General features: G+C 44.6%; 1 protein-coding gene across 1 annotated transcript in view; it reads left to right on the forward strand.

Annotated features, from left to right (window-relative positions):
• LOC144479380 (cation channel sperm-associated auxiliary subunit delta-like) overlaps positions 1-13,309 on the forward strand; it is a 145,306-nt gene that overhangs the window by 71,933 nt on the left and 60,064 nt on the right. The window contains exon 9 of the mRNA XM_078198000.1: positions 8,600-8,682. Coding sequence (XP_078054126.1) covers positions 8,600-8,682 — 83 coding nt within the window. The remainder of the gene's footprint in view (positions 1-8,599; positions 8,683-13,309) is intronic.

Here is a 13,309-nt window from a genome sequence, read left to right on the forward strand (position 1 = left end):
GCCCCTGCTCATGCGCATACTGCAAGAAACTACAAAAGGTCATGAATGTAACCCAATCCATCTCTCAAACCAGTCTCCCATCCATTGACTCTGTCTACACTTCCCGCTGCCTCGGCAAAGCAGCCAACATAATTAAGGACTCCAAGCACCCTGGACATTCTCTCTCCCACCACCTTCTGTCAGGAAAAAGATGCAAAAGTCTGAGGTCACGTACTAACCGACTCGAGAACAGCTTCCTCCCTGCTGCCATCAGAGTTTTGAATGGACCTACCTTGCATTAAATTGATCTTTTTCTGCACCTTAGCTATGACTGTAACACTACCTTCTGCATTTTCTCGTTTCCTCCTCTATGAACAGTATGCTTTGTCTATATAGCGCGCGAGAAACAATACTTCTCACTGTATACTAATACATATGACAATTATAAATCAAATGTGCAGTGGCCCCGAAGTGTCAGCCTTTCTTTTGCTGGCCAGCTCGATCACTGGCCAGCCCTGGCTGACCATCTCCACCCCCGCCCCCACAGCCCGCTCCGATTGCTGGCCTCCCTCCTGCCCCCATCGATTGCAGTGGCAGCGGGACCCCCCACACTTCACCCCAGACCCTGCCTCCAGCAAGCCCCGCCCCAAGGCCGTGTCCCCCAATAGGCCCCGCACCTTGACACTGCCCCCTGGGCATTAGCACTTTGCCCTTGGACATTGCTGGGGGCCCAGGCTGGCACTGCCAGGTGCCCATGCCCAAGGTTCACCCCCTTCCCCCACCGCCTGACCCCTTGGGGGCCACAGCTGACCCCTCCCCTCTTCACTCCAGCAAGGTCAGCCCGCTAGTTTCCCGTTATTGGGAGCTAGTGTAGTCCCCGCCAGAGTGTTTCACTCTGGCGGGATGGGAGATGCTAGCGGTCCCGGAGAATTCAGTCCCAGGCCCGCTAATAGTATTTAAAATAGTATAACTGGCTCGCTATGCCGGTTGATGTGTGTGGCGAGCCGATAAGATTGCATGAGAGGAGTCCCGATGCTCCATTGCTGGCGACCTGTGTTGCCATTGGCGGACTTACACTTCCGGCAATGATGGGGGAGTGGATGTTGTTCCTCCATGTGTGATCCTGCTCCCTGAACAGCTGCAAGCCACTGGTCCTGGCCACGTGCAGCAGCACATCGTTGTCTCAGCTGCTGGTCAATCCCAATCAGTAGAAAGGTCAACTCAACAGGCTCCATGATTCTCATGAATGATGCACTGAAAGAGTGAGTGAACAGCGAGAGCTGCGGAGTCCTAACAGAGCCCTGACCCTCATTGCTCCATGCATCTGTGATTTCCATCCAAATGCTTCCCATTACCTGTGTGAATTTCTGTGCTTCCTCACACCACCCTCTCTGACACTACAGTCACATTCCCACATAGCTTTCTCTGTACTCAGCAGGATGAATAGTGTTGAGCCTCCATTGTCTTATGGCATCTGACCTGCACATTACCCCCTCCCCGTTCAAAGAACATAAGTCCTGATCTTGCATAGCGCTAAAGTGCATCAGTGAGAATGTATAACAATAATGTCTGCATCCTGATGGGACACGTCAAAACTGGTGTCTGTCATGATATTGAACAGGGTGAGTGGTGTCTGCTATCACCATCTTATCTGGCCTGGGGGTTCTCCACAATGTAAGCTGTGTACTGCTAAAGCTTGATTTGAAAGCTGCTTCTACATTGTTGGGTTTGGTATTCCTAAGGGTTAACCTTTGTCTCCAGACTGTGCAACCAGATCTAGCTCTTGCTATTAAACTGGCATGCTGGACTCCTCAAAGAAACAGTCGTTCTGGCAACAACATTCATCTTGAGAGGTATGCAATTTGCTTTTCAAACAGTTCCTTAGGTGGCAGCCTCATTCTTCCAGGAGTTCAATGCCATTCAGTTAAACAGTCTTGCATGAGAACAATAAATGCCCTCTCACTGCTGTACCCGACAGTCGGAGTTCTCAGAGAAATGGATTTAAACTTCCTTTCCAGTAATCCCCGCTGGCCTCACGTTATTGACAGAGTGAGAGTTTTAGGTTTCACTGCATTTGCCCTCCCCCAAGTGAGTGGGTCTTTCTGCCTTATGAAACAGGGTAGCTCCCCATCACTGCTACCACCCACACTGCCTTTGCAGCCTGGCCTCAAACAAAGCAGGACCCCAGAACCTCATAGCGGCACCCAGTACTGCCCCTCTGTTGTGGCTATCTTCCATCCAATTTGCAGAACCCAACAAGGAAGGGCATCCACTCAGTTACTGTTTGACACTAACCCAGCATGGAGGAACTGGGATGCCATGCCTCCTTGGCAGCCAGCACATCCTCTTGGAGTAAAGGCCAACCCGATATGAAGGGAAGGTAAGGCCTCCGAGCTCAAAATCCCACCCATTGTTGCTTCTGTGAGCTAGTGGTGGAAGGGAGCGAATGTTTGAGATGCTGGATAAGGTATCAATCAAATGGGCTGCCTTCTCCAAGTGGGGTATTGACAATAGAATTTTATTGAAGGCTCATGGGGACGTGATTGTATTTTCACTTTATGAAGATGGTCAGTGTATGGCACATGTGTAACATGAATGTTGTTTAGGTTTCGCTTCATGCAAGTACAGCCAGCTTCTTTCAGTGAGGAATTGTGAATGGAACTGAAATTCTGGAACTATCAGCGGACATCCTCACTTTTTTAACCTTATATTGAAGAGAGGATCAATGAAAAATCAGCTGACGATGTTTGGGTCTAGGATACTACCCCTAAGAATTCTTGCAGCAATGTCCTGGCTGAAATGACTGGCCTTCAACCATGTAACAAGCTTTTTTTGTGCTAGGTATGATTCCAGCCATGGGAGATATTCCCCTTGATCCCCATTGACTTTACCAGGGCTCCTTCATGTCATGATTGGTCAAATAGTGCCTTGCTATCAAGGACTGTCATTCTCATCTCAGCTCGTTTGGACCAGGGTTCTATTGAAATCTGGAGCCCAATCCCATGATGGCCTTATTAACTGTCCCTTCAATCACAGATCTGATGATCAAGAATAGCTTGATGGGGTAATCGGCTGAACTGGATTTGTCCAATTTTTTTGTAGACAAGAATACCTGGGCAATTTTTTGTTTTGTCAGATAGACGTCCAATGTCATTGCTGTGTTGGAACAGCTTAGCTTCTGTGATGGTGGGGACCCTCAATAGGAGGCTAAAATGGATCATTCACTTGTCAATTTTGGCTGAAAATATTTGCAAACACATCAACCTTATCTTTTACACTTGTACAGGGTTCTGCTGTCATTGAGGATGTTTGTGGACCTTCTCTTCCTGTTTGGTTTTTAATTGCCTCTCAGCTTTCATGGCTGGATGTGACAGGGCTATGCAGTTTTGATTTAATCCATTTAATTGTGGGATTGCTTAGCTCTTCCTCTAACATACTGGTTCTGCTGTTTGGCATGTTTGTAATCCTATGTTGTAACTTCAGCAGTTAACACCTCAATTTAGCTCCTGGCGTGCTATTCTACAATCTTCTTTGCATTTGGAAAGGTCAATTAAACTGAATTGTTAGTAATGGTTGGGTGAGTGAACAGACAGGTCATGTGATTATCGATAATGGTGCTATTCAATTCTGTGATGGTTCACAATGCTATACTCTTGATAACCAGTTGTTGAAGGAAGAAACCAGAACCAATCTTTACTTGGAATAGGTTTTTGGCAAGATTTTCTGGTCCCGCCCATTGTGACAGAAAATTTGGCAGACCATTTGAAGGTTTGTTGACCTCAGGCAGGAATTTCCGATCTTGGGGCACGCACAGCCAGAAAATCCCGCTCTTTATTTGCAGACCGAAACATTTCAGGATATATATCCTGACTCCACTCCACTCCTGTGTCAGTAAATGTCTCTTTATATGTGAGCAGGTAACCACTCAATTATTGCCTTTTACCTGTATGTACTTAACGTCAGTTGATACAATTAACACATAATATTGCATGGACACGCAATTTCGAGCTGCTTGATTTGTTCTGAATCTACTCCATTTAACACAGTGATACTCTATATACAGAGTGGAGGATGTCCAAATTATGATGACAGAACTTCATCTTAGCAAGGACTGTGCAGTTGTCACTCCTACCAAGTGTCATGGGCAGGTGTTTATATGACTTGTAGTTTCATGAGGATAAGGTTTTCCCCTCATTTTCGTTCTCTGATCACCAGCCATAGGCCAGCTAGGCAGCCATTTGTTCAGGATTCAGTCAAAAGTGGTGCTACCCAGTCATCTTTGGTGTGGACATTGATATCTCTACCCAGAGTACATTCTGTATCCTTGCTGCAACCCAGGCTTCCTCCTGGGCCTAGCCCAAGTCGAAGTTGATGTACCGGCCTCTCCAGGCGAACAGGGCATCCATCACCTTGTGGACAAACTTGTGGATCGAGGATTGGTCAGAGAGGTCCCCACTGGTGAACTGGAAGGACCTGGTGGCATAAGAGTTGTGGGCCACCGTAACCTTCACCGGCACCATGAGCGAGTGTGCCCCTGTCACTCGATATGCCAAGTTCACGAGGACCTGACACAGGGGTTGCACTGTCTCCTTGCGGATCCAGAGCCTGAGGCAGCAAACGCTGTCCAGCAGCTCCTCGAAAGAGATGCATGTCCTAAACTGCTGGGGTCTCTGTCTCCTCTGTGCTCTGCCCCCACATCTCAAACAATGATGAGATGGAAAACAGGAAAGCAATAGAGAATCTCGTGAAATGACAATAATCTCTCCCTCAATGTCAGTAAAACGAAGGAGATAGTCATCGACTTCAGGAAGCGTAGTGGAGGACATGCCCCTGTCTACATCAATGGGGATGAAGTGGAAATGGTCGAGGGCTTCAGGTTTCGGTGCATAGATCACCAATAATCTGTCTTGGTCCCTCCATGCCAACACTATAGTTAAGAAAGCCTACCAATGCCTCTACTTTCTCAGAAGGCTAAGGAAGTTCGGCATGTAATCTATGACTCTCTCCAATTTTTACAGATGCACCATAGAAATTATCGTTTCTGGATGTATCATAGCTTGGTATGGCTCTTGCTCTGACCAAGACCTCAAGAAACTACAAAGGGTTGTGAACGTAGCCCAGTCCATCACACAAACCAGCCTCCCATCCATTGCCTCAAGAATCCCACGCACCCCAGACATATTCGCCAGAATTCTACTGCGCCACCCGCCATGGAATCAGAGTGGGCGAGGGGTGGAAAATGGAAATGTCTGTCGACCTCAGGCAGGATTTTCTGGTCTTGGGTTGAGTGAGGCCGTAAAATCCCGAGCACTCAATACCTTCTGTTGAGAAAAAGATACAAAAATCTGAGGTCACGTATCAACCAACTCAAGAAAAAGCTTCTTCCTTGCTGGCATCAGACTTTTGAATGGACCTACCTTTATATTAAGCTGATCTTTCTCGACAGCCTAGCTATGACTGTTCCACTATATTCTGCACCCTCTCTTTTCCTTCTCCCCTATGTACTCTATGTATGCTTTGTCTGTGTAGCATGCAAGAAACAATACTTTTCACTGTATACCAATACATGCAACAATAATAAATCAAATCATGGCAGGCCCCAGCCAAGGTCTGTACCCCCAGACTGGCAGCAGCATCCCTTCCACAGCAGACTCCAGCCAGATCCGAGCCCCGGGCTCTGTTCCCCCAAACCTGCAGCATACCACCCCCCCTCCCCCTTCCATGCACCGTGACCACATCTGAGACCCTCCCCAGTACCATGGAGGCTGGTGGTCAGAGTGACTTACCTCCTCGCTCCCTTTCACTACTGCTGTGCCTGGAACAGACTTTTATGGAGCAGGTGTTTTTCTCGCCGGCATGATGTCTTGCAGATGAGATAAGTGTGGGGGATAATTGCGAGAGGACTGCGTTAATTATATGGAGATGAATGCGGATGTTTGCAAATTGGCATTTCGTCTATTTTAGGCGTGATCCTTATCGTGCCTATAAAATATGTTTGGTATTATCAGAATCGGCAGAAAAACGGGCACGATTCCCTTTTTTCATTATCATGCAATCTTATGAGTTCACCATGCCGATATACGGGCAGGATGAGGTCGCACGATTGTGCCTTAAGACCACAAAACTTGATTTGAGCATTGGCTCCAGTGGCCTTACAGCACCTGGTGGCCCTCAATAGTGCTTTCAGCAAAGCACCCCATGCTGGGAAGGAAATTAGCATCTGAGTGCCATCTGTGCACAGGAAGCATTGGCTGTGGGCAAATGATAATGTTATGCAACCTGGGCTGATTTAATGCATGTTCTGCAAACTTAGACTATGCTGATTTAGCTCAGGACCTATGTTATTGCTTCACAGCTGAACAAGCAAAAATTAGATGAGGGACCCTCCCCAGTGATAGCAAAGGGACTAGCATACAACTTGTATTTGAGGTGCATTTTTGGGGTGATAGTTAAGGAATGAAATCTAAAGGTAATGGAATCTCAGTAGCCATGCACAGGATGGGCTGTCAAGAATGAAGGTGCCCTGGATGATCCCTCCTCCTCCTCTTCCTCCTTCCAAGGTGGAATGAATGGCACAGTGGTTAGCACTATTGCCTCACAGCGCCAGGGACCCGGGTTCGACTCCCAGCTTGGGTCACTGTCTGTGTGGAGTCTGCATGTTCTCCCTGTATCTGCGTGGGTTTCCTCCCACAGTCCGAAAGATGTGCTGGTTAGGTGCATCGGCTGTGCTAAATTCTCCCTCGTTGTACCTGAACAGTCGCCTGAGTGTGGCGATTAGGGGATTTTCACAGTAACTTCATTGCAGTGCTAATGTAAGTCTACTTGTGATTAATAAATAAACTTTACTTTTTAAATCTCACCTCAATTTTCCTTTGGTCCAAGGAAAACAAACCCACTGGGGAACAACCCCAATTTCTCCAACCTAACCTTATAGCTAAAATCCTCCAATCCCTGAAACCATTCCCCATCCCCGGAATCATTTTGGTAAATCACCTCTGCATCCTGTCGAGGACCCTCACATTTTCCCTAAAATGAGAAAACCAGAACTAGAATCAGTGCTGCAGTTGTGGCCTAAACAGCGCTTTTTAAAAATTCAGCACATCTGTGCCATGATTGACTGTGGGACCTTGCTGCACAGAAATTGGCTACTGCATTTGCTTACATTACAAAATTGGAGACATTTCAAAATGTTGGCAACTTTGGGAAAGTTCTGAGAATGTAAAAAGTACTGTAACTGATGCAAGCTCGTTTTTCTTTCTTTCTGGAAGGTAGCCTTAGCTTTTGAATTGGGGTCTTCAAAAGAACCCAAAATATTCCTTGGTTCACTCAAAATCTCCCATGACATGCATCTCCATATCTAACCAAAATTACAAAAAAGCTGATTCTTGGATCTTAGAATGTCAAATATTGCTGCTTGGAGTCAAAGGTCTAAACACTCCTAAAGATGCACTGACTTGATCATACAGCACTAATTAAGACCCTAGCTTCTGGTTCCTTTTGAAAATCTTGTGTATATAAGTTAGCATAGGTTGTGGGAATTTTAAGACTTTTGCCTGGCACCTAAATATATTCATGTTGAATTAATAATTTTGTTTTGGAAACTCGGCAATAACATACATTAGCAAGCCTTTTGAAATATAGGGAAGAAATCCCTAGCATTTTCTATTCTACTCATTTACTTCGCTCAGTTTTAGAATATGGGCAGTGCATTGAATTTTCCCAAACCATGGAAGTGGCTTATAAGCAGAGTTGGGGAGTGGGGGGGGGGGGGGGGCGGCGTTGTGTTGGGTGTTGTGGGCTGGAAATTTGAAAATAAAACCATTGGCACAGGGGTTAGCACTGCCTCCTCACAGCACCAGGACCTGGGTTCCATTCTGACCTTGGGTGACTGTTTGAAGTCAGCACGTTCTGCCCATGTTTGCTTGGGTTTCCTCTGGGTGCCTAGGAAACCTACAGTCCAAAGATGTGCAGGTGAGGTGAATTAGCCATGGTAAATGTGCAGGATTACGGGGATAGGGGCGGAATGGAGTGCAGACTCGATGAGCCTGAATGACCTCTTTCTGCACTGTGGGGATTCTATGGCAAGGCTCCTGGTGTGTTTCCACATCCTCACATTCTTCCCAGAGATGGTTTTGTAGTGGTGATAACCCACCTGACAGGGTTGTCCAATTTAGGTATTTACCGAGCCAATTAGCATTGCTTTTACCACAGCGCTGCAATCTTCTGAGTATCACACAGGCCCGGTCATGGGAGGTCAGAAATATGATTGATTGAAAAATTTTAAATGTACACCTGCACCAAGTGGCAAACCTGGGTAAGAAATTCATCATTACGTCATGATCTCATGGAAATTGATGTCTTCGACCGTGCTGGGACTAATGCAGAGGCCACCACTACCCAGATAAAGATGCCACTGATTCACTAAGACAAGATCGCCTGTTGTTTACTGTTTTCAAAACTCTAACCCCTTTTTGTAATCATGGATCATAATTATATGGGGGGGGGGGGGAATTCAACTCCCAAAACTAAAAGTTATACTTCTCCAAAGCATGGGAGTCATACAGTTAGACATCCATAATAGTAGAGAAAAAATAATGCTGTAATTCATTCTCTGTTATAGATGATTCGAATGAAATTGCTGTGATGACTTCGGATGGACTAATTTACTTTGGAATCCTCGATATGGATGCATTAGTTGTGATGGTATGTATAAAAGAGCTTGGGATTTGACTTTCTAATTAATAGGATCATTCTCATCACTGGGAATTGGACCTGTGGAAACTGAAATTGGGGATTCAGTGATTACACTCAGTTCTCACGGAAACTACTCAGCATTATTTTTTAGTCAAGCCACTGCAATTTGTTATTCAGCATTCTGTGCAAGTGTTTTTTTTATTTAATCTGCTGCATGATAGTATTGGGGCTTTAGTGTGCACAGTATTCCCCAAATTTAATTGCAAGTACTGTCCATTCTACCCATTCACACCATGGTTAAAGGAACACAGACTTTTTTATTTCGGCTTTTTTCTTGGAATTTGACTTGTTTCATTGCTTGATTTGAAAAAGAATACAAGGGAAATGTTTATGTAGCTAAACAAATGGACTGCAAAGCTGAATAGGATAGGTTCCATCCCCACACTGCTCTCCTTCCCTCGATCCATGAAACATAAACAGGAAATCTCAAATTTTCCATGTTTGTCTCCCCTTATCTGCTTTACAGTGATTACAGAGCCAGAAGGATAGAAAAAAATAGAACAAGTAGATCTTCCAAACTTTTGAGCCTGCCACACCAATCATGATAGCTCTTCAACCTCAATGTCATCTTAGCACCCGACCCACATATCCCTTGATTCTCTTGGTATCCAAAGATCTGTCAGTCTCTGTCTTAAATATACTCAATGGTTGAGCATCCACAACTCTCTGTAGTAGAGAATACAAAGATTCAGAACCCTTTGAGTAAAGACATTTCTCTTCATCTTGGCCCAAAATGGCCAACTCCTATTTTGAAACGACAACCCTGATTTTCTAGCTAGGCAAAACACCCTCCCAGTATCTACCCTGCAACTCTTAGAGCTTTATAGATTCCAATAAGCTAATCTCTCTCTTTCTAACTTTTAAGCATATAGCTCTTGTCAATTCAATCTCTCCTCATAGGAAAATTCCCCCATTCCAGGAATCAACCTGGTGAACCTTCATTTCACTTTGTCTTAGAATTTTTTTCTCATCCAGGAAGTGAGTCATGACATTTCCCAATATCAAATTCCTAACTTCAGAACTAATTTGCCAGGAACTTTGGCCACCAAGGCTGTTGCCTCCCAATGTAAGCCCGAGGTGGCAAGAGAAGTGGACAGATGTGGAAGCTAGCAAGTTAGAAGGCAAGCCTCATTTACTGGGAAATTGGCCCAGTTCTATTCATGGATGTTAGGCCCCTAGCCCTCACTATTCACTCCTCATTCCTCACCCTCCCCATGCACCCTGCATGCTCCCTCCATGCCCCTTCATATCTCCCATGCTCTCTCCATTCCTCTATGGCCCTTCATATCTTCCTATGTATTGCCCTCTCCATTCAGCTAGGCCCCTTCATATCTCCCCATTAATCACTCTTCCCATTCCCACATGTCCCTTAATATCTCCCTATCTATCACCCTCTATGTCCCCTCATATCCCCCATGCTTCCCTCATAACTGCATGTCCATTCCACACACCCTTATGTCTACCTTGGTTCCTCCCTGCCTCCCATTCCTCATGGAGGCCTCCATACATCCTCCATGAGCACTCGCCCACATAGGGTTAAATCCATCAGTGCATCTTGGAGCTCAGCCAGGCATTCATAATGTGGCCACTGGTAAAACAGATGTCTGTCCATCTGTTCAGTCTGCTTTGACTCATTGGTTCTGTACTGAGTGATATGATCCTAGTCCTAATTTCTCGATGCATCTGCAGGTTAACTTTCTGTGACTTGTGTACAGGGACACCCGTGTAGTAAAAGTTCAGATGTTTTGTTTCTTTATTCGCCACATTACCACTTCCTTTTACCTCTCGCCATAATCCCTTCTGTCATTTAATTAATCTTGGCACAGTGGTTGTATAGTGGTATGGTCACTGGACTAGTACTCGCGAAACCCAGGTTCTTGGACCTGTGTTCAAATCTCAACAAGGCAGGTGGTGAAATTTGAATTCAGAAGTCCATGGCCTACATCTGATTTCAGACCCACAGACTCCAAATGATGTAGTAAGCCACTCCCATTGTTGCAAAGAGGGAATAAAACTGGATGGACCACCTGGCATTGACCTAGGCACAAGAAATGACAGTGGAAAACTCAACTCTGTCAATCCTGCAAAGTATTTCTTACTAACATTTGGAGGCTAATGCCATAATTGGGAGAGTGGTCTCACAGACTGGTCAAGGAACAGCCCAACTCATGGAATCATACCAAGACAATCTCCCATGTACCACTATCACCATCCTGCATATGTGCTGTCCAACTGGCAGGATAGACACAACAGAGTGGCAGCATTGTGGTTTACAGTCAGGAGTGAGTTGCACTGGAAGTCCTCAATATTGGCTATAGGCCCCACAAAGTATCATGCTCATGGCATTATGTTATCATGTCAAACATGGGCTATGCAATTTAAGAGTCAACCACATAGTCACAGGTAAGCTTGACCAAGTAATCGTGATGTATTAACTACGTTAATGGTTGTGGGTTTTAACAAAAAGAAAAAGAGGTTGTTTGCACACCCAAGTTCAAAATACCAACAACAGATTTATTGTAGTTGTTGCCTGGACAGAATAGAAAATGAAACTAAACGGGAGTCTGTGAAACACCCCAATGATATGACCATCAAATCATGTGACCAGTTGTTAAAGCAATCATGTGACCACTTAAATATTTAACAGCCCTCCCCCTTTTGTGGTCATGACAACAAATTGGCGTAAACGTGACAATGGTGTTCTTCAATCTGAGTATCAAGACCCGGCCACCAAAAATAATTATGTGCTAATTCCTTCATCAGGACAATACCAGAATGTCTTTCATGTAGTTGTTCAAGTATTCTTCCACGCAAACGAGGAGGAATGATCACTCGGATTCCCCACAATAGAGATGCACCTTAGATGGTCAACTCGAGCTTTCTTGACACACGTGCGCAGGAATTTTACTGCCCCACCCGCCATGGGAATTGGAGCAGGCAAGGGGCAGACAATGGAAGAGTCTGTTGACTTTGGGTGGGATTGTACGGTTTCGGGACAAGCGAGACCTTAAATCCCGCCCATGGTTTCAAATCAGGATGCATACGATGCGTTCTGTCATCATTCCTTTCAATACCATAACCATCAATTTCCCCATTATGGGATCATTTCTGGTATGTCTCTGAACTTGAAAGGCTGCACAGGCAAATTATCAACTTGTGCAAAGTAAAAAATATTGGCAAAACTAGTTGGTGGCATCTGCTCAATAGGTAAAGGTAAGTGCGATAATACATTAGCATGGCACTATGATACTTTATATCATAGGAGTGTGCAGATACAATCAGTGACCATCTTTGCAATTGGCTAGTAGCTAACGATAGTATGCCTTTATACAGCCCAAAAATAATAGATAAGGGTCGATGATCAGTCAATAAGATTAAATGATGACCATATAAATAATGATGAAACTATCATATGCCAAAAATGATACTCAAATGTTTCTTTTTCTAGCTGGGTATAGTTAGATTTAGCACTAATCAGAATACACGAAGCAAAAGCAGTGGGTAGTTCTTATCCCGCATGCATAATATGTGAAACTACTGCCACTACTCCATAAGGTGAAATGCCACAAGCAAGCAGTAATGGTCGCTTCGGATTAAAATGAACCAGTACTTCAGACTCCTGGAAAGCATCTTTGGCATCCTTGTGTGCTTTCTCACGTTCTGTTGTCCAGTCCCATATCTGTTTCACACATTGTAAATTATGCAATGGCTTCAATAATGCAGCTAAGTTTGGAACAAATTTGCCATAATAAATTGCTCATCCTAGAAAGGACCTTAATTGCATCATAGTCATCAGATGTGGTGCTTCTAAAATAGCTTCCATCTTTTTAGACACTTTATATAGGCTTTTACTATCAATAACATGATCCAAATACTGGACTAACGTCAGGAAAAGTCATACCTTTCTTTGATATGCAGACCATGTGCTTGAAGGCATTCCAATGTTGCTTCTAAATGACTAAAGTGCTCCTGTTCACTGGACCTGGTAATCAGAATATCATCCTATGTATACCCTTATAACCACATCAGCTGGTTTTAAAGGAAGATGATTCAGCTTCTGTTGGTATGTAGTCTCAGGAATTAAAGATACACCAGCACTAGTATCAATCTCCATCCAAATACGTTGTCCACTTAACTTCAGTACCTATGTGATTCACACTGTATGGATAAGATGTTCAATTGGAGCTCTTCATCATATTTTTGGACATTCTTCACAGTTGTAATTCTTTTCTTCCATGTTAAAAATTATTTTTGTAGAATGTAACTTGTTTTTCTTCTTGAAATTATCCAGATTCTTCTGAATATTCTTCTCAGGCAAAGCTGGTCTATGTGACTCATTTTGCCACACTTCTTGCATTGACTACCCTTGCTCCCGAATTCATTCACTGGCCCATTTTGGCACATATGAACAAAGAAAATTACAGCACAGGAAAGGCCCTTCGGCCCTCCAAGCCTGTACCGATCATGCTGCCCGACTTAACTAAAGCCCCCTACCCTTCCGGGGACCATATCCCTCCATTCCCATCCTATTCATGTACTTGTCAAGACGCCCCTTAAAAGTCACTACCGTATCCGC

The sequence above is a fragment of the Mustelus asterias genome, chromosome 26, assembly GCF_964213995.1.
Source record: "Mustelus asterias chromosome 26, sMusAst1.hap1.1, whole genome shotgun sequence".
NCBI lineage: Eukaryota > Metazoa > Chordata > Chondrichthyes > Carcharhiniformes > Triakidae > Mustelus > Mustelus asterias.